Source organism: Drosophila mojavensis, unplaced genomic scaffold (assembly GCF_018153725.1).
Source record: "Drosophila mojavensis isolate 15081-1352.22 unplaced genomic scaffold, ASM1815372v1 contig_136, whole genome shotgun sequence".
Lineage (NCBI taxonomy): Eukaryota > Metazoa > Arthropoda > Insecta > Diptera > Drosophilidae > Drosophila > Drosophila mojavensis.
The window spans coordinates 3,750,572-3,777,922 of NW_025318667.1; the positions used below are offsets into that span (position 1 = coordinate 3,750,572).

Below are 27,351 nucleotides of genomic sequence, written 5' to 3' on the forward strand. Positions count from 1 at the left end.
GTGTGTGTGTATAGGGATGTCTGTATGTGTTTGCTGCACACCTTTTCGAGGCGGTCAACTGTGACGACAAAAAGTCAGCTCAAAACGTCTTTTACTTCCGTTTTTGATGAGTTTTTGTTTTTTGTTTTTTTTTTTCAAGTTTGAGGTGAAGGTTGAGGGAATCGCATTGTGGCCAACGGGCAGCAGGCACAGGGTCGGGGTCGGGGTCGTAGTCGGAGAATGGGCAGAAGGGTAGGAAGCAGGGTGGGTCAGAGTGCATTCGTTTTATGATTGATCACGCACGTGTGTGCGATGGAGCTGTTAAAACCAACGATGGCATTATCGATAGTATCGAGGATTGAAACCATCAATGGGAGTAGCCATTGTGTGGAGCATTCGAGCGAAATGGGTTTACTTTATAGCATATCAGATGTACAACTAAATATATGTATATGTGTATATGTATAAGTATATGACTGACTGATTGATGAGCTTCAGATAGACTAAGATGTTATACAAATATACTATATAATTTAATTAAAGATGAAGCGAAGATGTTATATGTATTTACAAAAAAAAAAAAAAAAAAAAAAAACATATAATTACAAGTGAATAAGAGTAAAAATAAGCAGCTAATCCAAGAACTTGAGTAACTGTATAAGAATATACGAGTTTTGTGTTGGTCTAATGCTTCATGATAGATTTCTTATTAGAGGTATGAAATTAAAGGATTAAAATTAACGAAACCTGCCATGTCTAATCGGCTTCATTCTATTTATTATCAACCAAATTGTTCGAAACTAAATTGTATTGTTTAATTAATAATATATTAAAAACCTGTCTGTTGCTTTAAGGGAGCTTTGACTGTATATAGATACATAACAGTGAAGTAGCCAATGGCAACAAGATTTACTGAATTTCCAAATACACACGTTATATACACCACACATATAACAGCAGCAAATATCTGCTATATGTGTGTGCCTGTGTATGTGTGTATATACTCCAGAAGGAGATACACTGTACCAAGTTCTACATATAAAGCGCACATTACACATTTACATAAGCGTACAAATACACAGACACAGTCACTTACAAGCAGAGCACGTCAGCTCCTGGTGGCTGGGCAGTACACATGCATATATGTATAATAAGCGCGTATATATGTGAATGCTTACATGTTTGTTATATAGTGCGCACTCGCTCTAGCACACACGCACCCACAGCGCACGCAAACAGCATGCGTGCACACACACACTAATAAACCAAGTGTAATCCTATTTGCGTCCAAAAATAAAATGGAACGAAAGAAAAATCCAACAAAGAAGCAGCAAAGCTGCTGCTGCTGACGCCGCTGCCGCCACTGCTGCTGCTGCTGCTGCTGCTAGTCATGTTGTTGCTGCTGCTTCTGCTTCCTTTGCGCTAAAGATTTAGCTGCTCGTTAAATCGACGCGTCGACGACGACGACGACAGCGCCGTCAGCGCCAGCTGAGCCACTCTGCAGTTTTATCTAACCAATACCAATGCCAGTTCATCCACCAACACACAGCAACAGCAGCCACAGCCACAGTCTCAGCCGCAGCCCGCAGCGAGCACAGCTCTCACACTCACACACACACATGCACGCAACTCTGAACAGAGGCAGAGGCAGCCATTGCGTTCTCTCTCACTGCCTTCGTCGCATTGCTCAGATGTCGGAGTCAGCTGCTGCTGCGTTGCTGCCGCTGTCGCTGCCGCTGCCAGTATCGCTGCTCTGACGCTGGCTCTTGGCGCTGCTCTGCGCTTTTATAAATACAATTTTATGATGCGTTCAAATACAATTCAGAAGTCGAACCGAAAAGACGTCTTGAATTTGTTATTTAATTTGATATACACATACATACATTTTTTTTTCTGTTACTGCTTCTTCATACACTTCTTCGAGTAACTCGTCTGCATTCTTCTCAGTGCAGACACACACACACAGAGACAGACAGAGAGCGAGAGCGAGCGAGAGAGAGCAGTACAGACACGCACAGACATTAGATAAAGCTGCCAGCGAGGCTCTGCTGAACGGTTGCGCCGCGTCTGTGGTCAGAACTCGTGCGCGCGTCAACGTGAAAGCATCTGCCGGCGCGCTGCGACAACATAACGGGATATAGCAAAGCAGTAACTAATAAATAAAAGCAGTGATACAAAACGACAAAAATAAGAAGCAAAACATTTCATTCAATTAAATTATATTATTTTATTTTATTTTACTTTTTTTTTTTAACTAAAAATAAACCAAAGAAACGTGCTACAAATGAATTATTTTTAATTATAATTATTGAGTGCAACGAAAAAAAGGAATTCAAAATAAATAATTAAAAACAAATAAGCAAACGTGAAACCTAGTGAAAAACTTAAACCAAAAACAAACGAAAAACTAACAAGCAAACAGAAAACAGATTATGAATAAAAAATAAACAAATTTCGAATGCCGCCGCCAAATTGTTCAAAAAACCAAAACAAAACAAAGGTAACAAATTGTTAACTACAAAAATAAAAAAAATAAAAAAAAAAATTGCTGAAATTTTGTAAACACATTTTTTTTCTTGTGGCAATTTTCAAATGTGAAAAGTGTGAAAAGTATTTATCCTGGATTACAAACTATATACATATATATAACATATACCTTGGATTATAGACAACTTATTTTTACATTGACTTATCTTCATTCTTATTCGTTATTTTAAAATTATTATTATTATTTTTTTTTTACTATGTATATTTTTTTTATATATTTTATTTTTTTACTTAATTTGTCTGATAGTTTGATAGAGGTCCCATCTAATTGAAGCTATTAAAAATTTGAACTAAACTCAAATATCTTCATTAATTTTTTACTTTATAAAATATTTCAAAAATCTGTTGAGAACTTCATTAAAAAACTTTGAAGACTATAAGGTCAAAATTATTTAAAATATTGAAATAATCGAAATATCTCTAGAGTCGCGCCTAAACTCTATATGAAATAATGTTCTTTATTTCATAATATTACAACCTACTCTTCAAAATATATGCACAACTTGTACACTTTCAGCTTGAACTAAACCAAAATGTAGTCTTTCCATAACACAATGCATTTACCATCGATAATTATCGATTTCGTAATCAAGTCTCCAAAATATAAGCTAATTATCTTTTCCTCTAAGTTTATTTAATCTGCTAAATGATAGTTAGTCGCCTCTTAGTCAACATATATCTTTATATCGAGCAAGTCTCCAAAATCTACACACAAATCTCTCCACTTTCCAATAAAACTCGTCTTTAAAGTCTCCGACTTAATATAAATATTTGTAGAGATTTCATCAATATCCACTTCCTGCTAAAGTCTCCAAAGTGTACACAAATCTCTACATATCTAACTGTAATAAGTGTTCGATTAGTGAAGTCTCCATGTAATTAAAATTTCACCAATTCATTCACTTTGCCTGTTAAGTCTCCAAAAAATATGAAATTATTTCTTCACCTCCAAATGTCGGAGAGAGCTACAAACGGCACACACAGAGAAAGAGAGAGAGAGATGAATTGGCAGGGGGAGGGGGCGGTTAGGGGCGTGCCTTTATCTCTAATGATTTAGCATGCCGCTGAGTCACGAGCGAAATCGAATTCGAAATCAACCAACCAAAATCGAAGACCAAAGCCTACAAAAAATAAACAACAATAACAGAAGCAACAACAACAACAACAACAGCAACAAAATAAACAACAAAACGTTATCGCTTCAAAGTTTTCTTTCAAAAAATGGTCAAATTGTTGTTAGTGTTGTTGTTGTTGTAGTTGTTGCTGCTGCTGCTGTTGAATCGTTGCTCGTCGCCAATCGGAAATCCTAAGCATGGGCAGCAAAGCCAATTGATAACGGTAAATGTTAATGGGGAAATATGAACAGCGAATGGAAATGCAACAAATACAAAGCGCAAAGCGCACGAGCCGATAACAAATCAATACACAGCATGAGCGAGACAGACAAAGAGAGAGAGAGAGAGAGAGTGAGTGGGAGCGAGAGAGAGCGCGTGCATATTAGAGATGAGAGCCGGCCTCTCCCACTCCCCCACTCTACTCCTGCTCCGATTGGAGTTTCTGGCGAAATGCATCCGTTCACACTTGGCAGCTGCAAGCAGCAAAGAAAACAAAGCTGAAAACTGTTTTGCCAGCGTCTCAATTAACCAATTTGCCGTAGCTTCACTTCTGCCCTCACCCCACCCCCCTCCAGGCATCGTTTAATCAGCTGTTTAGCTGAAATCGAGACACAATCTGTGCCCAGATTTCCTATTGAACTGAACGGGTAATCCAATCGGTATACAAGGCATTTAAGTCTAACTCGTTTTTCCAACTAGCATGCATTGCAGAATGCCACGAATCCAATAAGACTTTGAGCAATGCCTAAGCACACTTTCCAGCGAAGTTCCTCGAGAAAATTCAAATGAAGAAAGCATCGGGGTAGACTTGGCGTTAAGCTGAATGTATTAAATGAGACCTGGATTTGTTTCCTAAAACAAGATAGCTCTGATAACTGTAATTATATCGATATTTATCGTCATGTTAGGGTGCGTGTCAGATTCCTACCTTAGCATGGCTAATGTCTCATTTATGTTAGAGTCAAACTTAAACTTACTGCTAAAGCTCATGGTAAAGCTCATGGTAAAGCCCATGGTAAAGCATTGATTGAGCTTGCCTAAATCTGCCTCATGTTTGATTAAAAACTCGGCTCTTTTGTGATGCATGCTAAATCTAAACTCCATATTAAGCAACTTGACTAAGCTAATGTTAACGGTTTATCCTTATTGTGTTAAGATTCTACTAGATTAGGACTCGTGTCAATGCGTGCTAGCTTAAGGAAAAGGCATAAGGAATACGTTAAGAGGAGTTTTACATGACAATTTGGCTATAGTTACATCTGAATGAAGCGAAGTAACTCTAGTCAAATTGTCATGTCAAACCTCCTGTTAACGTAATAAGCATAGGAAGTAAAGAGAAGGCAAGAGAAGAGAAGGCAGCGAAGTAAGCACGACATTTGTATAGTCTATATATTAGTTGATTTATTTTACCTATAGAAACTTCTAATAAACATCATGGCAAGGCTCATGTGAATGCTTTGATTTGCTCAGCTCTTATATAGCATAAGCCCAGCTTGAGACTCATGTGAATGTTATATTTGAGTCTGGGGCGCATCTAAGTGTCAAGGCTAATGCTGATTGACCTTTTTGATTCTGTTTCTCCTTGCAGCAGCTAATCACAGCAGACAAGCAGCAGCCGTTTACGATCTCAATTAGCCAACTTTTGCAGCGACAGCAGCAGCAAAAATGCTGGCCACACAGCAGCAACAGCAGCAGCAGCCACCACAGCAACATGCAACAGCAACAGCAGCAGCAGCAGCAACAGCATTGACGCTTGAGGATGCGGTCATGGAGCGACAGCGTCGTGACTCCAGCACCTCAGAGTCGTCGCTGGAGCATCTGGATCTGGGCCGCACGCCAAAGAAGCTGAGCAGCAACAGCGGCGCGCTGCAGCCGACGTCGACGCCAAACGTTGAGGCGTCTTCGCGGAAGCGCAAGATGCGACAACAGCAACAGCAGCAACAGCAGCAAACATTCGTGTACTCAGATGAGGAGGACGAACAGCAGCAGCAGCAGCAACAGCAGCAGCAGCAGCAGCAACAGTTGCTGGAGCAGTCGGTGCATCGCATTCGCCACAAGCAGCGCCGCAGCGGCAATGCAGCCGCGGCCGCTGCCAGCGCCAGCATCGTCGTCGACTACAGCGTCGGCAGCGACGCCAGCTCGCTGCGCAAAAAGTTTCGCCTGAATCGCAGCAGCATCAGCGCCCACAACGGCGACCTGTCCGAGTCGGGCTTCGTCGATGGCAGCGCGCACAGCGGCTATTTGCTCAGCGCCAGCGCCGCAGCGCAGTCGGCAACGGCCGCGCAGCAGCAGCAGCAGCAGCAGCAACAGCAGCAGCAGCCGGGCTCGGGCAGCAGCTCGGGCGGCTCCTCGCCGCAGGGCCTGTGCCATTCGAGCGCCGAGTCCGGCATCAGCGCCGGCGACGAGCACATGAAATATGTCTGCCCCATCTGCGAGGTCGTCTCGGCCACGCCCCACGAGTTCACCAATCACATTCGATGCCACAACTATGCCAACGGCGACACCGAGAACTTCACCTGCCGCATCTGCTCCAAGGTAAGTCTAGTTTACAGGGCATTCAGCTAACTATGGGTATATATGCTATGAGTCGTAGAGAACAGAGAGCAGTACAGGGTATTTTATTGTCTATTACTGCTTGAAAGTCACTTACAGGGTATCAGATAAAGTGCAGGGAATTTAATTTTACAAAATATAAAGTTAAATTAGCTAAATATACAAAAATATGCAAATACAGGGTATCTGAACTACTACAAAAATAAACTGTAATGTCAATTACACGCTGAAACATATTAAGGGGTATATAAAATATTATGAAGTTATTGCAAACTACATTCTGCATTTTTGGTCATTACAGGGTATCTGAGAACTGTAAATAAGCTGTAATGTTTATTTAGACAATTAGAGGGTATATAAATAAATATAAATCATGTGCAATCTAAAGCTGTTATTAGCAAATTACAGGTATACCGTATTACAGGGTATCTATAAATTGTCAATAATTTAATTATGTGAGTCTTTAGCCAATTAGAGGGCATACTTCACTACAGGGTATACTTATGGCATAAATTAGCTAGACAATTAAAAGGTTTTCAAGAACTATAAGCTATAAACTGTAAAAATTAGATAATTACAGGGTATACCGCATTACAGGGTAACTGAAAATTAACAGCTAAATATAGACTGTTTGAGCTACTATAAACTCTATGCAAGTTATATTGGTGTTTATTGACTAATTAGAGAATGCTGCATATTATAGGGTATTTACGAGTCGTATATTGCTTATGGGGTATATACATAAGTAACAATAAACTACACGCAAACTATATACGACTTGTTGCAAGTCAATTACAGGGTATGCCAAATTTGTGCAAAGTTGTGCATGCGTTTCGGCATTACAGGGTATTTTGAGAGTCGACTAAGCTAGCTTCAATCCCCAATCAAATTCATTTTGCTTGGGCTTTATGTAATTTTTCTCTTGATTAACGCTTTCAACCCTTGTTCTCTCCCTTCCTCTTCCACTCTCTCTCTCTCTCTCTCTCTCTCTCTCTCTCTCTCTCTCTCCTTCTCTCTTCCGCTCTGTTATAGGTACTCTCGTCAGCCTCCTCGCTGGACAGACACGTCCTGGTGCACACCGGGGAGCGGCCCTTCAACTGTCGCTATTGCCACTTGACCTTCACGACAAATGGCAACATGCATCGCCACATGCGAACACACAAGCAACATCAGCAACAGCAGCAGCAGCAGCAGCAGCAGCAACAGCAGCAGCAGCAGCCACAGCAACAGCAGCAGCAGCAACAGCAGCCACAGCAACAGCAGCAGCAACAGTTGCAGCGACATAAGCAACATTCGGCAGCTAATCAGCGTGCCGAGAGCTATGAAAGCGATGCCAGTTGCTCCACGGATATATCCAGCAGCAGCAGCAGTGCAGCCAGCAACAACAACAACAACAACAGTAGCCAAGCGAACAACAACAACAACAACAATGAGGAGCAGCGACTGAAGCTAAAGACAAACATCAACAACAACAACATCATAGTCAGCGACGAGCGAGCGCTGGACACAGACGCCGATGGCGAGGGGGAGAGGGATGGCAATGGGGACGGGGATGGGGATGGAGAGGAGGCCGGCGATGGGGAGAGCGTGGATGTGACACAGATGATAACGAGCACACCGGACGTGGCCACATTGCTGGCGACGTCGTCGGGCAACAGCAGCCCGAGGACGCTGGAGCCCGAGCTGGAGGCGCTGCCCAGCTGCCCCGCCTGCAATGCCGGCGAGTTTCAGACGCTGGCCGCGCTGTACGCCCACTTGGAGGCGGAGCACGCCGATATACCCGCCAAGTGTCGCGAGTGCGAGGTGATCTTTGCCACGCAGCGGCAGCTGCAGGCGCACAGCTGTCGGGGATTGCAGTTGCCGCCGCTGCTGGGCGCCAGCTCGTCGCCGCTGCACAAGCAGGAGCCGGCTGAGGAGGAGGAGGAGTATGATGAAGAGCAGCAGCAGATGCGCCTGCAGCAGCAGCAGCAGCGCGACGCTGAGCCGACGGCTGAGGAGGAGGAGGAGGAGATGCGGCTGCAGGCGAACAGCGAGCGGGACGAGTTCTTTCAGCAGCTCTACCTCAAGGGCAAGTCGAGCGGCTCCTCGCTGCCGTCGCCCATCAAGCACGAGCCATCGGAGCAGCGCCAGGACCTGGCCGACATACAGAGCATCCTGCACATGACCAGCTCCAGCTGCACGTCCAGTTTCCTGCGCAACTTCGAGCAGAACGTCAACACGCCCTGCTCCAGCCAGTACAGCCTGGATGGGCGCGACGGCGAGGAGGAGGCCCAGGACGCCTTCACCAGCGAGTTCCGGCGCATGAAGCTGCGCGGCGAGTTCCCCTGCAAGCTCTGCTCCGCCGTCTTTCCCAATCTGCGCGCCCTCAAGGGCCACAATCGCGTCCACCTGGCAGCCGTCGGCGCCGCCGGCCCCTTCCGCTGCAACATGTGCCCCTACGCCGTCTGCGACAAGGCGGCTCTGGTGCGGCACATGCGCACCCACAACGGCGACCGGCCGTACGAGTGCGCCGTCTGCAACTACGCCTTCACCACGAAGGCCAACTGCGAGCGCCACCTGCGCAATCGGCACGGCAAGACGAGCCGCGAGGAGGTGAAGCGCGCGATCGTCTATCACCCGGCCGAGGATGCCAGCTGCGAGGACATCAAGCCCAAGATGGATCCCGATCTGTCGGAGCTCAGCTTTCGCTCGCTCAGCCCGTCGCCCTCGACGACCAATGTGGAGGCGAGCTCCCAGCTGAAGCACATGTTGCTGGCAGAGCAGCCCAGCAAGCAGCAGCACCAGCAGCAGCAACAGCAGCAACAGCAGCAACAGCAGCAGCAGCAGCAGCAACCGTCGCAGCCTCCGTTGAAGATTCAAGTGAAGAGCTTGGATCAGCTGGTGGAGAAGCCGCTGGCACCTGCCATGGATCTCAGCATGGATGTGCTGGATCTCAGCAAGAAGCCGCAACGCGAACATGACCTACTCGTGCAGCAGCAACAGCAGCAGCAGCAACAGCAGCAGCAGCAGCAGCAACAACAGTTGCTCTTCAATCCGGGCGATGCAGCGACGCAGTATATGCAGCTGCTGCGCAACCTGATGCTGCAGCAGTCGTCCGGCTTTCCGTTCTTTGGGCTGATGGCGCCACCGCCGGCGGCTGCGCTGGAGAAGTCAGCGCCAGCGATTGCAGTGCCAGCGACGCCGGCAACAGTTGCTGCCGTGCCGCAGCCTTTGGGCCTGCCCCTGCCCGGCATGGGCGTGCCGGTGCCAGCGGCCGGGCCCGTCAAGATGGTGATCAAGAACGGCGTGCTGATGCCCAAGCAGAAGCAGCGCCGCTACCGCACCGAGCGCCCCTTCGCCTGCGAGCACTGCTCGGCCAGGTTCACGCTGCGCTCCAACATGGAGCGCCACGTCAAGCAGCAGCATCCGCAGTTCTATGCGCAGCGACAGCGCAGCGGGCACCACGTGATGCGCGGCCGGGCGGCCAACTCGGGTGCGGCACAGGCAGCAGCAGCCGCGGCAGCAGCGGCGGCGGCAGCAGCAGCAGCCGCAGCAGCCATGACCAATCTGCACCAGCAGCAGCAGCAGCAACAGCAGCAGCAGCAGCAGCAGCATCCGCCCATATCGGAGCAGGTGAAGTACGCGATCTTGGCGCAGCAGTTGGCGCGCAAGGATACGGACTTGCTGCAGCAGGCGCTGGCCCATGGCTCCAGCAGCGTCGCCGTCAATCCCTTGCTGCACTTTGGCTACAACAACAGCAGCAGCAGCAGCAGCAACGGTAACGGTGGCAACGGCAACGGTGGCAGCAGCAACAGCAATGCCAATGGCAGCAATCAGACGCAGCAGCAGCAACAGTTGCCCGTGGATGATGATGAGCCGCCCAAGCTGATCATAGACGAGGACGACGACGATGATTTCGAGGACATAGACGAGGAGGAGGAGGAGGAGGAGGACGAAGAGCTAGACCAAGACGAACAGCAGCAGCAGCCGCAGCAGGAGCAGCAGCACGAGCAGCAGCCACAGCGCGTGGAGCAAGTGCAGCCAATCGAAATTGATGCCAAAGAGGAGCCAGAGCCGCTCGCCGAGCCGGCCGAGTCGGCCGAGTCGAAGCCCAGTGGCGAGCCGAGCACAATGAAGACAATGATCGCCCAGGCCGAGTCGGTGGCCAAGTCCCTGAAGGAGGTGGCCAGCTCGCCGTTCAAGGATGAATCTCAGGATCTGGTGCCGGTAGCGAAGCTGGTGGACAATGCCACCAGCAACCAGGTGTCGTTCAACAGCTACTTCCGGCCCAGCGACGTGGCCAACCACATGGAGCAGAGCGACGAGGAGGGCCTCGTCGCCTCCGGCAGCGCCAGCGAGAGCAACAACTCCGGCACCGAGGACGTCACCAGCAGCAGCAGCTGCAGCGAGCCGAAGAAGAAGTCCGCCTACAGCCTGGCGCCCAATCGCGTCAGCTGCCCGTACTGCCAGCGCATGTTCCCCTGGAGCAGCTCGCTGCGCCGCCACATTCTCACCCACACGGGCCAGAAGCCGTTCAAGTGCTCCCACTGCCCGCTGCTGTTCACCACGAAGAGCAACTGCGACCGGCATCTGCTGCGCAAGCACGGCAACGTCGAGTCCGCCATGTCCGTCTACGTGCCCACCGAGGACGTCAGCGAGCCGATACCCGTGCCCAAGTCCGTCGAGGAGATCGAGCTGGAGGAGCAGCGCCGCCGCAAGGCCGCCGAGCAGGAGCGCCAGCTGGAGCTGGAGCGCGAGCGGGAGCGCGAACGCGAACTGGAGCGGGAGCGTGAGCTGGAGCGCGAGCGCAAGCAGCAGCAGCTCATCCAGCAGCTAACGGCGGCGGCACAGCTCAGCCAGCAAATGGTGGCCGCCGCTCAGGCAGCTCAGGCAGCTCAGGTCGCTGCCGCCGCAGCAGCCACCAGCAGCGGCGCCGTCGCCGCCGCCGAGGCCAATGGCAGCGAGCTGCCGTACAAGTGTCACCTGTGCGAGTACTCGTTCGGCGAGCGGATGCAGTGCCTGGACCACATCAAGCAGCAGCACGCCCAGGAGTTTGCGCTGCTGCTGGCCAAGGGCGCCATCGAGACGGAGCAGGAGGTGGCAGCCACAGCAGCCACAGCCACAGCCACAGCAGCAGCCACAGCGAATGCTGCCTCTGCTGCCGTCTCGGAGGACGAGTCCAGCACGGGACGCAGCTCTGGCAAATATCCGGACTACAGCAATCGCAAGGTGATCTGCGCCTTCTGCGTGCGTCGCTTCTGGTCCACGGAGGATCTGCGCCGTCACATGCGCACCCACTCGGGCGAGCGTCCGTTCCAGTGCGACATCTGCTTGCGCAAGTTCACGCTCAAGCACAGCATGCTCCGGCACATGAAGAAGCACAGCGGACATAGCCACAATGGCGAGCCGGGCGCCTCCGATTGCTCCGACGATGAGCAAATGGCCACGCCGCCCACAACACCAACGCCTACGGCCATGCCCATGCCTATGCCCATGCCAATGCCCAGCAACAACAACAACAACAACAACAACACTTGCCACAACAACAATAACAACAACAACAAGAGCGTACGTCTGCCCAAGCTGCACGAGCTGCTGGACAAGGCGAACGAGTGGCGCGTCAGTCGCCTGGGCGAGCACAAGGAAAACATTGCCGAATCCTCAGCGCCCGCAACAGCAGCCGCTGTGGGCGTGGCCAGCGGTGATTTCCTGGGCAATCTGCTGGGCATCACCGACCAGGGCATACTCAACAAGCTGCTCAGCTCGCCCGACGAGGCGGCCAAGCTGCTGGGCGTCGAGAAGTGAAGAGGCCGCCGAGGGGAGACTGCAAACTCGACAAAGGCAAAAGGTCAACAAGGACAAAAGAGGCCAACAAAGACGTAAGGGTCGCATAGACCAAATGAGAGGTTCACAAACAATTAGTTCACAATAGCAAACAGAAACAAGTTGAAAGGGAGTTAGGGCAAAAGCCTCTAAGCCAGCTCAGTAGTCCTAGTCTAGTAACAAAAACAAAAAAAAACAAAAAAAAAAACAAAAAAAAAAACAAAAAAACAAAAAAAAAAAAAAAAAAAAAAACTAAACAAGCTTAGACAAGATATTCATATCTATAGTTACATATATGTATATATATATATATATCTGAGTTTGATTTCAAAAACTTGCAAAAGAAAAAAGATTTATTTTTGAAAAAGTCAAAATTAATTTTTTTAAATTTTTATTCAAACACAATATATGAATTCAAGAAATTTTCAAATCAAACTCACATATATATGCACACACACATATATATATATATTTATGTACTTAAAAATACAGCGAATTTTGAACTGTAAGCGAGAGAGAGAGAGAGAGAGAGAAAGAGAGAGAGTTATGGATCTCTCGCCCTACATATACCAAAGCCTAAATAGTTCGTTTTTTTTTTTTGTCTTATTCTTATCAGCTAAAGAACACTTTTTTTTCTTAGTCTAAGTTGTCTAACGGTACAACCGTTGAGCGTAACGTCTGGCAACACCGCGCAGGGCCGAGCAGCGCCAGCGTCAAGCTAGCGCCACAATTAATCAAAAGCTAATGCAAAAATAGGCAGAAAAAATAAAATAAAACTATTTTTTTTTTTAAATATTTATACCTATATACATATTCGTAATATATTTAAACTTAGAACACAGTGCTTAAAAAAGACTTTAAAAAAAACTATAAAAAAAAACCTAAAAAAAATGAGAAAAACAAATTTGAAAAAAATTGAAAACAAAAAAATTATTTAGCTGTATATGAAATTCGCCTACGTAGTGCTCTTCTTCTACTTAAATATAGCTATAGCTATATATATATATATATATATATATATACATACCTAATATTATATAACTGATTTATGATGTACATTTTCTGAGGCCTTCAACCGCAGCGTGGCTTAAATTAAATATTTAAAATAAACAAAACAAAATGCTCTTCAAAGCATTCTATATTAATTATTACAATTCTAGTCTTAAGAGCTATTTTTTTTTATATTATTATTATTATATAAAAACATTTAACATATAAATATTTTACTATACAAAGAAAAACTCAGCAAAGAAACGAAATATATGGAAAACAATTTTTTTGGAACTAATTAAAAAAATTTGTATGCATAAAAAAAAACAAAATAAATAAATAATGTGCTATATATAGCAGATATACATATATACAGATATATCTATATATATGAAGTAGTCGAAACATTTTACAGCAATAACCAAAGCATTTCAACACGAGTTTTCTAACTATTTTATGAAAGAGAAACAACAAAACAAAAACAACAATAACAACAACAACAAAAATTATTGAACAAATTAAATTATGTACTTAGCGGTTAGCGTACTTAACTAAATTAATTAACTATTTACGTCTTAATTGATATGACAATGCAAAAACAAATAAAACTTGCGAACAAAAATAAAAAACATTTATTTTCTATTTCATTTTGAGCTCTTAAGCTTAGAAAAAATTAAGAAATAACGGCAGACCTGCTTAAACGAGAATAAGCAATCAAATTAAAATTTATTATTTAAAAGCAAAGTTTTATACGCTAAATCATAAATAGCCGGGGCACAAACCAGTTTGAGTCGCAGTCAAGACTTACACCAGTTCAAAAAAAAAAACATACACAGATATTCATGTGCTCAAACCAAATGCCAGGTTACACAGTAAATTCGAATAGGGCGTGCAACTTTGATAAATGATCAGTTGAAGCCAAGACTAGAACCAGCTTCAGAATGTAATCATATACAATTATAGCTTGTAGCCAGGCATTGATTTTGCCAGGGTTTGAAACTTTGTTAACTGAACAAACAAGTTTTGAGCCGAAGCCAAGATTGAACCAGCCTTTCAAAGTAGATAAGCACGTTCTCTCGTTCTCGAACCAAATAACCAATGCATATATTCGCTCTGGGATTGAAACATTATTAAATGATCAATTTAGCTTTGAGCTACAGCAAAGACTCAAACAAGCAGCAGGAGCGAATTCGAATTGGATCTTCAGCTTTAATAAATGAACGTGCGCTTAAAAGTATACTTCGGTATTATACGAAAGTAAAGCTGCATCCTTATTCGTGCAGCCCAAAAGTATGCTAATATATTACTTCACCTTTGCTTAAGTATATAATAATCACACCTAAGCATGTTTACTTATTAACTTATTAAAAAAGGTGTCAGGTTTTATAAGTGCATGTAGTATGGTGTGTGTGTGTGTGTGTGTGTGTGTATGACCAGCAACATGTACATATATACATACAACTAATAGAAGAATTACGTACCTAGGTACACACACATAGCAATGGAGCAGCATATGATTTCAAATATGTATGTAAGTATTGCACGTGCGAGCAATCATAAATAAATACATATACATATGTATGTATATATATATATATTTTACACGCAATGATTAATTTATATATTTACATGTACATATGTGTGTATGTAACTATGTGCTGCTTAAGCGTCTGTGCGTGTGTCTCAAACGTCGCAAAAAAAAGAAAAACGCAAAACAAACACACAAACACACACACATGCATATACTATCGAGCCCCCAACGAACTAGAATAAAAACAATAACAATAACAACAACAGCTCTTTCAAGTTCTTGGCTACACACGCACACACACACCCACACATGAATATAGACATACAGAAGTATGTATATGTGCTCGTCTAATAAAGTGGTTCGACCAACCGACCGTTCGCCGGCTTCGTTCGCTGCCGTCGCGTCGCGTCGTATATCAACAATCACACCACACACGCGCGCGCTGGGGCCCCAACTTGGCACAGCCTCAGCTTTTTGTTTTGGTTTTGCTTTTGCTTTCAGTTCAGTTATAGTGAGACCATTGGTTGGGCCAGCCGCAGTAGCAACCGCAGCAGCAGCAGCAACACACGCGTTTCCCGCCGGAGCTTCCATTATCCAGAATCCCTGACCTAACATTTCCATCACCTGTGGCAAGATGTCCTTTGTGCGTCTAATTGGTGCTGAGGTAAGAAATTCTATTTGCATATGCTACCAACGGCTATCGATAACAATTGCGCAGTGTTAGGAAGCCTAAGAGGGGAGGGGGCGTTGAACACTTGCAAGTGCACTGGCAAGTGGGCGTGTATGTGTGTGTGTTTGTGCAGTGCCTTGCACTTGCATGCAAATTAAAGCACGCGTGCTTGCCTGTGTATGTGTGTGTGCTCATAAATTTGTCCACATTAAACGGTAAAACGTGAAAAAAGAACAGACTATTTGATAGCGCAAACACATGTTACGTAATTTTAGTTTGCTGCGATTCAGATAATGCGACGATCACAATAACGCCAGAACGGACACTAACGCACACACGCAAAAACTAATTTTCTGTATGTATGTATGTGGGTAATACAATTGTATTTTAATTAGACGTTAAGCCATATAAATAAATGCCTATCAAACGGGCGGCATCTGCCACTGATAAGCAAAGGCGTGGCATTTATCCCTAAAGTACATATACATATAAGTATATATGTATGTGTGTGTGTCTCTCCGCGCATATGTATGTATTATCATGTTGCCAGGCAAAGCCATGCTCACCTGTTGAATTTAAAGTATTGCAGTAAAACACTTGCAAGATATGCACATATATACATACATACATATGTATAGTATACAGTGAAGCCTGGCCCAAGTTGTCCAACGAGCGCAGGCGCGTTTGCCTTTTACGCAACTTTACTGTTTTGATGCAATTGTGGAAAAGTTCTCAATGGAACTTTTATTCTTATGGAAAAAGGGATGCCACTTGGCAAAAAAAATATTGTACCTAAATTTACAACGAAAAGTACGAATTTATTGTTATTGATATTTATAATTTACAAATTGGTATAAGATGTCCTTGAAATGATTTGGGAACATAGAATGTTGACATAATTAAATTATTATGTCATCCAAAATTAATTTGGAAAAAACCCAAAGTCAATTTGCTTTCTCCATAGGGCAAAAGTTCCTTGTGGCCAGGCCAATTTGCATATTCATTCAATTACAATAAGAATTAATTAGGCAAATTTTTATATAATGCAGAGAACAAATACGAATTTATTTGTAGAAAGAATTAACTATGAGATAAATTTTAAGTACAGTCGTTACGCATGTGGGAGACGTGGCACGTAGCACCCAGCAATTACAAAAATATTTGTATATAAGTAAAAGATTTTTTCTAAACAAGAGCATATATAATATGCCAAAAATGCTAAGAGTTGTCAATCCTTGATGTCCTTCGAAACTGTACATTAAATTGTACCGTTAAGACATATTGAGTGTGACAGTCTTATGCAGGAAGTGTACCATTGAGGTACTTTTCCATTTAGTAGATGTGGCAACCTTTAGCCAAGAGATTCAAATATCACTTCAATCGACTTATCGATAACATTAAAATGTTAAATCAAATTACTTTTGCAGGCACGTTTGATCGCCAGACGTAGCTACTCGTCGTCTGCTCCCACAACCAAGCTGTTCATCGATGGCAAGTTTGTGGAGTCAAAGACCAACGATTGGATCGATGTGAAAGATCCGGCCACCGACAAGGTGGTGACCCGTGTGCCCAAGGCAACGCCTGAGGAAATGAAGACCGCTCTGGAATCCAACAAGCGCGCCTTCAAGTCATGGAGCAACACCTCTGTGGTGTCACGTCAGCAGGTCATGTTCAAGCTGCAGGCCTTGATCAAGGCCAATATGGGTGAGCTGGCAAAAAATATCACCAAGGAGCAGGGCAAGACTCTGGTCGATGCTGAGGGTGATGTGCTCCGCGGTCTTCAGGTTGTCGAGCACTGCTGCAGCATTCCCTCGCTGCAGATGGGTGAGACGGTGGCAAATGTTGCCCGCGACATGGATACCTATTCGCTGGTCATGCCACTCGGCGTCACCGCAGGCATTGCCCCATTCAATTTCCCAGCTATGATCCCATTGTGGATGTTCCCCGTGGCCATTACCACTGGCAACACCATGTTGCTGAAGCCCTCCGAGCGTGTGCCCGGTGCCACCATGTTGCTGATGGAACTGCTCAATGAAGCCGGCTGCCCACCCGGTGTGGTCAACGTCATCCACGGCCAGCACGACGCAGTCAACTTCATTTGCGACGCACCCGAGATTAAGGCCGTCTCCTTTGTGGGCTCCGACACGGCCGGCAAGTACATCTACGAGCGCGCCGGCAGGAATGGCAAGCGTGTTCAGAGCAACATGGGCGCCAAGAACCACGGCGTTGTGTTGAGCGATGCTAACAAGGAGAACACCCTCAACCAGCTGGCTGGCGCCGCCTTTGGCGCTGCCGGACAGCGTTGCATGGCCCTGTCGACGGCCGTGTTCGTGGGCGAAGCTCAGAAGTGGATCCCCGACCTGGTTGAGCGCGCAAAGAAGCTGAAGGTTAACGCTGGCCATGTGCCCGGCACCGATGTGGGACCCGTCATCAGTGACGCTTCTCGCAAGCGCATCAACGATCTGATCGAATCGGGCGTAAAGGAGGGCGCCAAGCTGATCCTCGACGGCAGGAAGATCACAGTGCCCGGCTATGAGAATGGCTACTTTGTGGGCCCCACCATTTTGACCGATGTCAAGCCAAACATGAAGTGCTACACCGAGGAGATCTTTGGCCCCGTCCTGGTTATCCTCAATGCCGACACCCTGGACGAAGCCATCTCAATTGTGAACGCCAATCCCTATGGCAATGGCACCGCCGTCTTCACCACCAACGGTGCTGCTGCACGCAAGTTCGTCAACGAGATCGATGCCGGCCAGGTGGGCGTCAATGTGCCCATCCCCGTGCCCTTGCCCATGTTCTCCTTCACCGGCACACGCGGCTCCTTCCGCGGCGATCATCACTTCTATGGTAAGCAGGGCATCAAGTTCTACACACAGACCAAGACCGTTACCCAGCTGTGGCGCGAGACAGATGTCAACCACACCCAGGCGGCCGTGGCCATGCCCACCATGAAGTAGACACCCACACACATACAAAAACCACACAGACACACCCACACACATGCACTCGTGTGGCGTGAGCTGTGGAAAGGAATTGCTGCATTTATTTTTTGTGCCTGTTAATTAGAGTTAAGCTAAATGTAAAATTGTAAAAACAAGATTTGTAAAAACTAAATAAAATGTTTAAAACAAAAATAACCAAAAATTCTTTTGATCGAACGTGCAGTTATGGTGGCAACGCCCACTTACTTTTATTTACAATCGAATGATCGAACGAGGTGGCAGCTCTTCTTCAAGGTGGGATACAATTCAAATATCAACGTATTTCTTGCTTTGTACAAAAATATACTTTCCATTTGTTTGCCAAACATAAATATAAACTTTTAGTTTTTTTTTTTATCAACTTAAAATATATCATGACGTAATCCTCTGTTAGCTGATTTAAGTTCAAAATAGCTGGCAACGCTTTCTCATACCGCGTAATAATAATAACTCATTGTACAAATTGTCCATTTATTTACTTAATATAAATTAACATTAACATTTTGAATTTGCTTGTTAAAACATTCATCTAGTATTATTATCCATAGCTTGAACCAAGTCTACCTTCAATAACACCTATCAATAGAATTGATTAATATAGTTTCCCGTTTTTTGTAAAAATAATAACAATGCTTTGTAAATTTGTCTTGTCTAAGATATATACAACTTGTGTATATATGTCTATGAACACTTGGTGCAGCTTTCGCGCTGCAATAACTACTTGCCACCAAACGCTTGCTTGGATACCAGCTCCCTGAAAACGCCATTTGCCCTGCCCATCAGCTCGTCAAAGGTGCCCTGCTCCACAATGCGCCCTTCGTCAATGACTGCTATTTTGTGCGCTTGATGTATTGTGCTTAGTCGATGGGCTATGGTAATCACAGTGCGGCCACGGATGAGCTTTTCCAGCGCCGTCTGCACTAGCTGCTCCGAAACGGCATCCAGTGCACTTGTTGCCTCATCCAGGATGAGTAAGGTGGGATTCTGCAACAAAGAACATGATTAGCATATAAATATGTAGAAATATCTAGATCTACCTTAATCAGCGCCCTGGCAATGGCCACACGTTGCTTTTGTCCGCCACTTAAAAGGATTCCCCTTTGACCCACAATGGTTTCAAGTCCATTGGGCAGCTGGCTGACAAATTCGGAGACATTTGAGTCGTTGATCACCTGTTGGAGTAGCTGCTCATCGGGTTCCTTGCCCGGTTGCAGTCCGTACAGAATGTTCGACCGTATGGAGCCAGAGAAGAGCACCGGCTCCTGACTAACAGCGCTCACATGCTGGCGCAACCAATGTGGATTCAATGTTCGCAAGTCCATGCCATCTAAGTAGACGGCACCCTGCTGCGGATCATACAGACGCAACAGGAGCATTGCCAACGTTGATTTACCCGACCCAGATCGCCCCACCAGGGCGGTCGTCTGGTTTGGCTCTAGTTTGAGCGAGAAGTTCGATAGCACTGCGCACTCTTTGCGCGCCGGATAGGCAAAGGTAATATTGTTAAAATCAACCTCGCCAATGATCTTGGTTCTTGGGATAATGCCCTTGTCAATGGGCATGGCAAACTTTCTGTCCATGATCTCCCAAATGCGCTGCGAGGCGCCAATTCCCTTGTTCAGCTGGCTGTAAAAGTTCGACAGGCCGTTCATGGCGATAGCTGTGTAGCCGGCATACAGCATGAACGAGGTCATGGCGCCAATGGTGAGTTCCTCGTTGAGCACCAAAGTGCCGCCATAGTAGAGCACCGATATGATGACCGCGTTGCCCGAGAAGCCGGTCTGAATATATGGGCGAAAATTGTGATTTAAATTCATTTGCAGTTGCCTCTCAGCTAGCTCACCAGGCCAAAGAATATGGATCTAGCCTTAGTCTCCTTGTAGCCAATTTCGATGGCTTCGTCCAGCTTCTTATCGTACTCCACGCACTCGTTGTGCTCGCGGCCGAAGATCTTGACAGTGCGCACGTTGCCAAACCGCTCTTCGGCATGCTTCATCACCTCCGCGAATTTGTCCATCTCGGTTTTGGTTATGCGGCGCACATAGCGTCCATAGATGATGGCAATCCCAGCCAGAGCGGGCACAACCAATGCGCTGACAAGCGCCAGCTTGGCCGATGTATAGACCTACGGAATGACAGAGAGGGAGAGATAGTAGATCGATTACACTAGAGTTAAGAGATTGATGAACGCAGTGGACGCACCATCATGACGGTGCCTACACCGATCATGGCCAGCGAGCGAACCCCATCGGATATGTTCTGACTGAGCGAGGTGCCCACAAAGTATGTGTCGTTGCTCAAGCGGTTGATAAGCTCGCCGGAGCCGCGCGTATCGAACCAGGATACCTCCTGCATGAGCACCGATCGATACAGATTGGAGCGCAGTCTGCGCACAATACGCAATGCTGTGCCAAGTAAAGCGGAGAAAGTTTGAATAGAGAGTGTGAGACAGAGAGAGAAAGTCAAATTATGCTGCGGGCTCACTTGCGGTGCCAAACAAATAGACGCGCGAGAAGTTGGCTAGGCCACCAATGATGAAGACGACGAGCAGCATCTTGGAGTAGTCTCGTAAACTGGTTACGGCCGATTCATCCATGCCATCCTTGTTGAACACTATGTCAATGACCTTTCCCAGGAAGTAGGGTACGCTCATGGTAATGGCCGAGGAGATGACCAAACAAGCAAGCCCCACTGCAACGAAAAAAGCCTAATCGTATGAGCAAAACTCATTGGCATAGATCGATTGGTGGCGGTCCATACTTAGTAGCACCCACTTTTCTTCCTTCATCATATGCATGAAACGTGAGGACTCGCATTTGGCGGTCTTAAGGAAGGTGTCCACCTTCGGCACGGTCAGCTTGACTTCTTTGCTGCTCATGCATCGTCGTACGTTGAGCAGACGTGCCGTCCATCTGGATGCGCGAGCGCCTGTACCACCACAGGCACCTGTCGATAAGGGGGAGGAGGGGGAGCCAAGCAGCTGTCGCCCAGCTGGCGGTCGAATATTATAAGGATGATGGTGATGATGATGCTGTCGTCTCAGTAGATAGTTATGAATGCTAGACGAATTAAGTGGAAATCTAGGGACGGCGGAAGGTATTTGGGTAATTCGTAAGGTTGAGCACATATGCTTCACCCTTGTGCAATTCAGCAACATTGTGATTTTATTCAATATTTTACTATTTTATAGAACAGGCATTCATGCAGTAAGCTATGACTTTAATGTTACACCACCATTCATTTATATGCTATCATATTATGTATAAAAATATAATGAAAAACTAGTAAATTTTGACCCCTACACAAATGGTCCGCAAACACAACTAAAACAGCTGATGCAATGCATAATAACAGTTGAAAGATAACGCATAGCTATCGATGATGTCGATGGAAGTTTGTGACGTCAGCTCACATTAAATGGGAAACTATATGTCTTCAGAAACAAGCTCAAGCTAAATGTTTTCGAACAGATTTATTTCTTATATATTTTTCATTACAATAACACAATATATATTTGATATATATATAAAATTAATTATTTCTATATTAAATAAAGAATGCAGTCAACATATGCATGAATTGCTTTATTTGCATTACCTTCTTAATTATATTTTGTAAACAGTTATCCAACACTTTTGCACAGCACTAATCGATAACAGCCACCAAGTGCTACACGTGCACAAAATGCTATCGTTATCGGAATTTGTATTTGCAACATGGAGATAGGCGAAGGTAAGCTGCACGTTTTGAATAAAAACTGATAATGATTAAATAAATCATTGCAGAGCTACGAATATGGCTCGACGACAAGAGCAAAACGTATACAGCGCGCCTGGAATTCGCTATTAAAGTGTGGCAATCACTGGACTTTGTGTACATAAACAAACATGAAGTGGTTTGCAAATGGATCGCGGATACACTCGTCGAAGAGGAGGAAATGCCCGTGGAACAGCTGCAGCAACTGTTCTGCCTGCGTGCTCAGCCAGGTTTGGTGACCGTTGCCACAAAATCGGCGCTCATTGAAGCAGTGCTGAAACGCATCGATAAAGCACCTCCAGCCCAGGCCAAGGGGCATCCACAGTTGCTGAAATGCCTGCTCAATTTCGAGCTGGTGCAGGATGCACTCCGTGCCGACTATGATCTGGTCATGCGAAGCTATGGCATACTCTTTAGCTGCTACGAACGACAGCTGCTGATTGACAACGAAGATGACCCAAAGCCACGGCATGCGGACTTTATATTGCCTGTGTTACAGCAGCTCCGTGACTATGTGCAGCGTGCCCAGAACAACGATCGTCTGCTGAAGGCCTATGTGAATGGTGCACTGCATCCGCTATGCCAGCTCTTGCTGGAGCTGCGAAAGCACGGATTCTGCTGCTTCGAGCAGCTGGCCGCTTTGGAGATGCACCTGACGCAGCATCTGCGTATACGTGCTGCAATAAAGCTGATGGCCGAGCAGCCGTTGCATGTCCAACTCCTAACATTGGAGTGTGCCCTGGTGAATCAACGCTACGACACGGACAAGCTATACAAGGTGTTAGATCACATCTTCAAATTTAAAGCGCCACAAAAGGCGGACAGTGGTGAAAGCCGTAAGGCTCAACCCAAAACCACGCCCAAGGATAACTTCATAGCTTTAGTGCTGGCCACTCATGCACTGGAGGCACTGCGTCGCCACAACATCCAGCTCAACTTTCCCGACAAGCTGAAGAAAACGGGCATCGCCTACATGGCCAATGCACTTTGTGATTTCGTACGCATCAACCGAGAGCGGCATCTAGGCAGAGTGCTGCAGATGCTCTGCGCAGCGCTGCGGCTCAATCCGATGCTGGTGGAGCCGCATATCTATCAGTTGACTATTTGGATGATGTGCGCCGTCAAGCGTAACGAAGTGGAGCTGCAGCTGTACTCCGAGTATCTCGTCCTGCTGTTGGACATGTGCCGGCGCCTGAGTCGCACCGAACGCTTCATTATGATCCTGCTGAAGTCACTGCGCGAATGGCTGCACAACTATGAGCTGCCCAACTTTGAGAGTGGCAAACGCATTCGCAAGGAGCCGAAGCCGGGGCAGGAGCCGGAGCCAAAGCAGGAGCAAGAGCTGGATCAGGAGCCGCTAACCGAGCAGGAAGAAGAGCAACTAATGAATGTCTATGTGCAGCTCTTGCTCAAATCGAATTCCACTTCCAGTTGCCAATCAAATGCAATTAGCTACAGCACAGATGCCCTGGCCCAGACCTGGCCAGCCTCAACGGCTGGCGCCGCCTTCATCCGGCTGGTCAGCCAGCTGATGTCCAAGCCCTCGATCGTCATCTGGAAGAGTCTGCTGCACAGCTTTGCCGAGCTGCTGGAGCCCGACTCGATGGCCGTCCTGCCGTGCAATCTGAACTTTGCCATCGAGCTGCAGGCGACGCTGCTCTCGCAATATTTCCTCGGCACCCGGCTGGCGGAGCACTTACAGCAGCATCATGTGGAGCTGGAGCAGCAGCGCAAGCACACGATGCAGGTGCTGCAGCGGTTCGGACAGTACCTGCTCTCGCTGGAGCACAACCGGCGCACTATGAATGTCTTCCTGGAGTGTGTGGAGCGGGCGAATAACTTCGATCTGCTCCTGGCCTACTACTGGCCGGATGGCTTGGAGCAGCCGCAGTCGACTCCGGCTTTGCCGCAACTGCAGCGCTTTCTCTCCAGCGACGAGTGGGAGCTGATCCATCAGCGCGTGCATAATTTTGGCAAATCTCTGTGCCGCCAGCGCTTGCAGCGACTCGAACTGCAGCTCACACTGTCCGGCTGGCTGCTCCTGCCCGACCAGAGGCTGGCGCCTTGTCCGGATGCGCTAGTGGAGCTGCTGCCACAGCAGCTCTTATGCCACTTGACGCGTGCCCAGAAGGAAATGCGATTGAAGCAGCAGCAGCAGCAGCAGAAGCAACATTTGCCCAATCTTCTGGAGGATGCCGAGTGCGTGGAGCTATTGACCATGCAGCTACTGCAGCAGTTCGTGGATAGCTTGAAGCTGGCCAAGATCAAGGGCTGCCTACTGGCCAAACAGATGCCACAGGCTGCAGATGAAACAGCCCTGGGCGTAACGCTGCGCGATAGCTGTGAGAGCACAAAGCAACCAACGCTGCCCGCTGAATCCACACAGGAGCTAATTGATGCACTGCAGCAGCTGCCACTGGCCCAGCTGCAAAGCAGCCTCAAGCTGCGCCTCTGGCTGCTCCTCTTGACGCTCTACCAAGACGTGCGACGCGCCCAACTACTGCAGCTGTCCAACCAGCTGCTCGAACAGCTCATAGGTAGCTCTCCCAGATAATCCCGCTTCATATATCCTGACGCGCTAACTCTATGTTTTTCTAGATCTTTTGCACTTTGGTCAACCTTTGCCGCTGTGCAGCCATTTGCCGCAGCTGGCGCAGCTCCTGCAGCTGGTGCCGCTCAACATGGATGCGGATGACGCTGCGGATGGGAATGGGACTGAGGCTGAGGCCACTGCCAATGCCACTGCCTGGCGCTTCTATGAGATGTTCTTTGCTCGCTGCATACGTCGCCTGACGCCCGGCAGCGATCTCTTTTTGGCCAGCAGCGCCGCGCTCTTCCGCGAGCAGCTGCCAGAGCTGTCAGCCTCGCATTGCCGCCTCCTGCTGCTCGCCATCGAGACCCTGGCCAGCGGCACAGGCATGCAGGCGCGACGCATGCAGCGTCACCTGCAGCCGCTGCTCGAGATCTATGGCCAGATGGTCAGTCACAAGTTTCGCTCGCAGAAAAAGTCACCCGCCGTCTACAAGGAGTTCGTGCAGCAGACACTCAGTGGCTATGCCATCTACCTGAGCAGCTGCATCAATCGTGCGGCCAAGCAGCAGAAGGAGAACGTCGACGAGGCTAACCAACAGAAGGAGAACGTCAAGGAGGCCAAGCAGCAGAAGGAGAACGTCAAGAAGACCAAGCAGGAGCCACAGCAGGCGATTGCTGTGCCAGTCATCGACGAGAACTTTAGACGCATTTGCAAGATCTACATAGGACATTCGGTAAGCTGCAAAAGATGGATAACTCAGATGCTTCAGACTCTATATGGAAGTCTGTTTAGAATTGTTAGAGGATGCTCCATAGGTGATTGTTGCTCCTTTGAGAATACCTAAACAGGCTGTTTGGGTTTTGTTTAAGAGCATGTAGTAGAAAGAAGAAGACGTCGTAGAACCCATAAATTATATATGTACATATATTGTTGATCGACTTGTGCAATATTTCTTGGCCTTTTAAAAAATATAGAGGGCTTGAAATTTGATATATACATGTATATTCATGTATGCCAAATGCAATTCTATTTAATCTCTGTCTTTTTTTGTTATATCCCTGCATTTATTTTCATCGATAATAATCGATTATTTGAGTATTTGAATGCTACCAATTCTAGAAAGTTACTGTGTAAGTTTCTGTGCTGCATACGCAGAATTAAGGTTTTAGGGATCCCATCATAATTGAAAAAAAAATGTATATAGGAGTAGAGAGATGGACACTAGTAAATAAGTAGATCTACATATATATCTGTTCCGATGGTTAAAATCTAGGTTAGAAATGGTGCTATTTTATTTTTCACAGCTCTATCTGTTATAACTATGCTCTGAGCATTTCATTCAGGAAGTCCAATTAGAAACTTGAGCACTTAAACATATACCGTTAATTGGCATTAGTTAGGTTAGGTTATGGCCAAGACTTTAGTCAGAGAGAGAGAGAGAGAGTCAGCTACAAGAAAGTTCTTAATCTTAAATTTCATTCTTCATCCTTTGCTTTAGCTGAATTATCGCAATGCCCATGCCATACGCTTGCTGAATGTGGCCTTGACGCACCGGCAGCTGCTGCATTTGGACCAGGACGAGATTGAGTTTGTGCTGGACAGCTATTGGCGGCAATTGAATAAGGATATTGCCGCCAGCTCAGCGCTGGACATGGCCAGCATTGAGCCCGCTATTAAGCTCATCATTGGCTACAAGACGAACGAGGATTTTCTGCTGCTGCTGCGAGCACTCGGCCAGCAGCTGGACGAGATGCAGCGACCAGAGACACCGGCACAGCATACGAGCCTGCAAAACGTGCTCGTCCTCATGACGCTCTTTGCCAAGTGCTCGCTGAGCAGCATCAAGGGAGCGGTAAGAAAATGCTTGCCTCTTGGCTAGATCTTGGTTAATCTCCCCCTGTCTTTCGCTCCCACCGTGTAGATGCTCAATGAGCAGTTTAAGCTGATCAACGGCAATGTTTCCCTGCGTCTGCCAGCGCCCAGTGATGCCGCCTATTGCAACCATGTGCTGCGTCTGCTGGAGGCACAGAGCGCCTTAGCCAACAACCGCACCGTGCCACTGAATGGCGAAACTCTGGACTCGATATTGGCCAGCATGCTGGACCTGAATATCAAACGTTTCATTCTAGCCGGCGGCAGCTGGCTGGACTTTCGGCGGCTGCACGCAACGCTGTCAGAGAACTGTTTGCTCCTGCTGCGCCAGCATACCGCACTGATGGCGGATCGGGCCGCACAGCTGAGCGCCATCTGCCAGGATCTGGTGCAGTCGATTGTCTGCTATCGCAGCGAACGCCAGCAGGCGCAAAGCCTGACGGAGGACGAACTGGAGGGGCTGGCCGAGCTGGGGCTGAAGCTGTCGACGCTCATGGCGGGCATTTCAGCCGGGCTGGCCTTGGCCATGAAGCGTGTGGCACCGTTTCTGCTCATTTTCACCATCAAGCAAATGATTGACACCGAAAGACCCACAACGCTCTTCGAGAAGGTAGGCGGAAGAGAGTTTGTTCCGAATTCAATTTAATCTCTTCCTCTATTCCTGAACAGATCAAATTGCAAGTGGATCGATTCTGTCACGAGCTAATCTCCATCTGTGACCATCGCTCGGGTCACTTTATACTGCGCTCCAGCAGCGAGGCGGGCGCACGCATGTATCAGAGCCTCGTCAAGGAGCATGACAAATACCACAAGTTCCGTGGCAAGGTTTAAGCTAAAGAGTTGATGCAAGGAGAGACTAGCATTTACCGGATTAAACAAAGAGACAAGAGATATGTGTATTATGTTTCTATTTGCTTTCGCGTTTTATTCTTTTTATTTTTTTATTTTCTTAAATGAATAAATGTGATTAACATCAAATCATCTAAAATTTTATTAACTTAATTTGATTGCATTAATGC

General features: G+C 46.9%; 4 protein-coding genes and 1 long non-coding RNA gene across 5 annotated transcripts; 3 read left to right on the forward strand and 2 right to left on the reverse strand.

Moving 5' to 3' along the window:
- The first annotated feature begins 2,333 nt into the window (after nucleotides 1-2,333).
- On the forward strand, nucleotides 2,334-12,231 carry LOC6585391. The gene is made up of 3 exons (XM_032732827.2): nucleotides 2,334-2,479; nucleotides 5,230-6,176; nucleotides 7,227-12,231. The coding sequence occupies exons 2-3, from the start codon at nucleotides 5,307-5,309 to the stop codon at nucleotides 11,976-11,978; spliced, it is 5,622 nt and encodes a 1,873-aa protein (XP_032588718.2). The 5' UTR covers nucleotides 2,334-2,479; nucleotides 5,230-5,306; the 3' UTR covers nucleotides 11,979-12,231.
- Nucleotides 12,232-15,002: 2,771 nt separating this feature from the next.
- LOC6585390 (probable methylmalonate-semialdehyde dehydrogenase [acylating], mitochondrial) lies at nucleotides 15,003-18,324 on the forward strand. Its single transcript, XM_002010986.4, has 2 exons — nucleotides 15,003-15,181; nucleotides 16,615-18,324. Exons 1-2 carry the CDS (start codon nucleotides 15,152-15,154, stop codon nucleotides 18,145-18,147), a joined length of 1,563 nt encoding a protein of 520 aa, XP_002011022.1. The 5' UTR covers nucleotides 15,003-15,151; the 3' UTR covers nucleotides 18,148-18,324.
- LOC122756900 lies at nucleotides 15,537-16,008 on the reverse strand. The gene is made up of 2 exons (XR_006356757.1): nucleotides 15,816-16,008; nucleotides 15,537-15,753 (listed from the first exon to the last, which is right to left on the reverse strand). It is a non-coding gene; the product is annotated as an uncharacterized LOC122756900 (long non-coding RNA).
- A 298-nt stretch (nucleotides 18,325-18,622) lies between the features above and the next one.
- On the reverse strand, nucleotides 18,623-21,505 carry LOC6585389 (ATP-binding cassette sub-family B member 10, mitochondrial). The gene is made up of 6 exons (XM_032732833.2): nucleotides 20,932-21,505; nucleotides 20,656-20,862; nucleotides 20,374-20,576; nucleotides 20,015-20,296; nucleotides 19,209-19,952; nucleotides 18,623-19,155 (listed from the first exon to the last, which is right to left on the reverse strand). Exons 1-6 carry the CDS (start codon nucleotides 21,326-21,328, stop codon nucleotides 18,889-18,891), a joined length of 2,100 nt encoding a protein of 699 aa, XP_032588724.1. The 5' UTR covers nucleotides 21,329-21,505; the 3' UTR covers nucleotides 18,623-18,888.
- A 292-nt stretch (nucleotides 21,506-21,797) lies between these two features.
- Nucleotides 21,798-27,320, forward strand: LOC6585388. The gene is made up of 6 exons (XM_002010984.4): nucleotides 21,798-21,903; nucleotides 21,957-24,464; nucleotides 24,526-25,193; nucleotides 25,959-26,312; nucleotides 26,382-26,942; nucleotides 27,002-27,320. Exons 1-6 carry the CDS (start codon nucleotides 21,888-21,890, stop codon nucleotides 27,161-27,163), a joined length of 4,269 nt encoding a protein of 1,422 aa, XP_002011020.1. The 5' UTR covers nucleotides 21,798-21,887; the 3' UTR covers nucleotides 27,164-27,320.
- The last annotated feature ends 31 nt before the right edge of the window (nucleotides 27,321-27,351 follow it).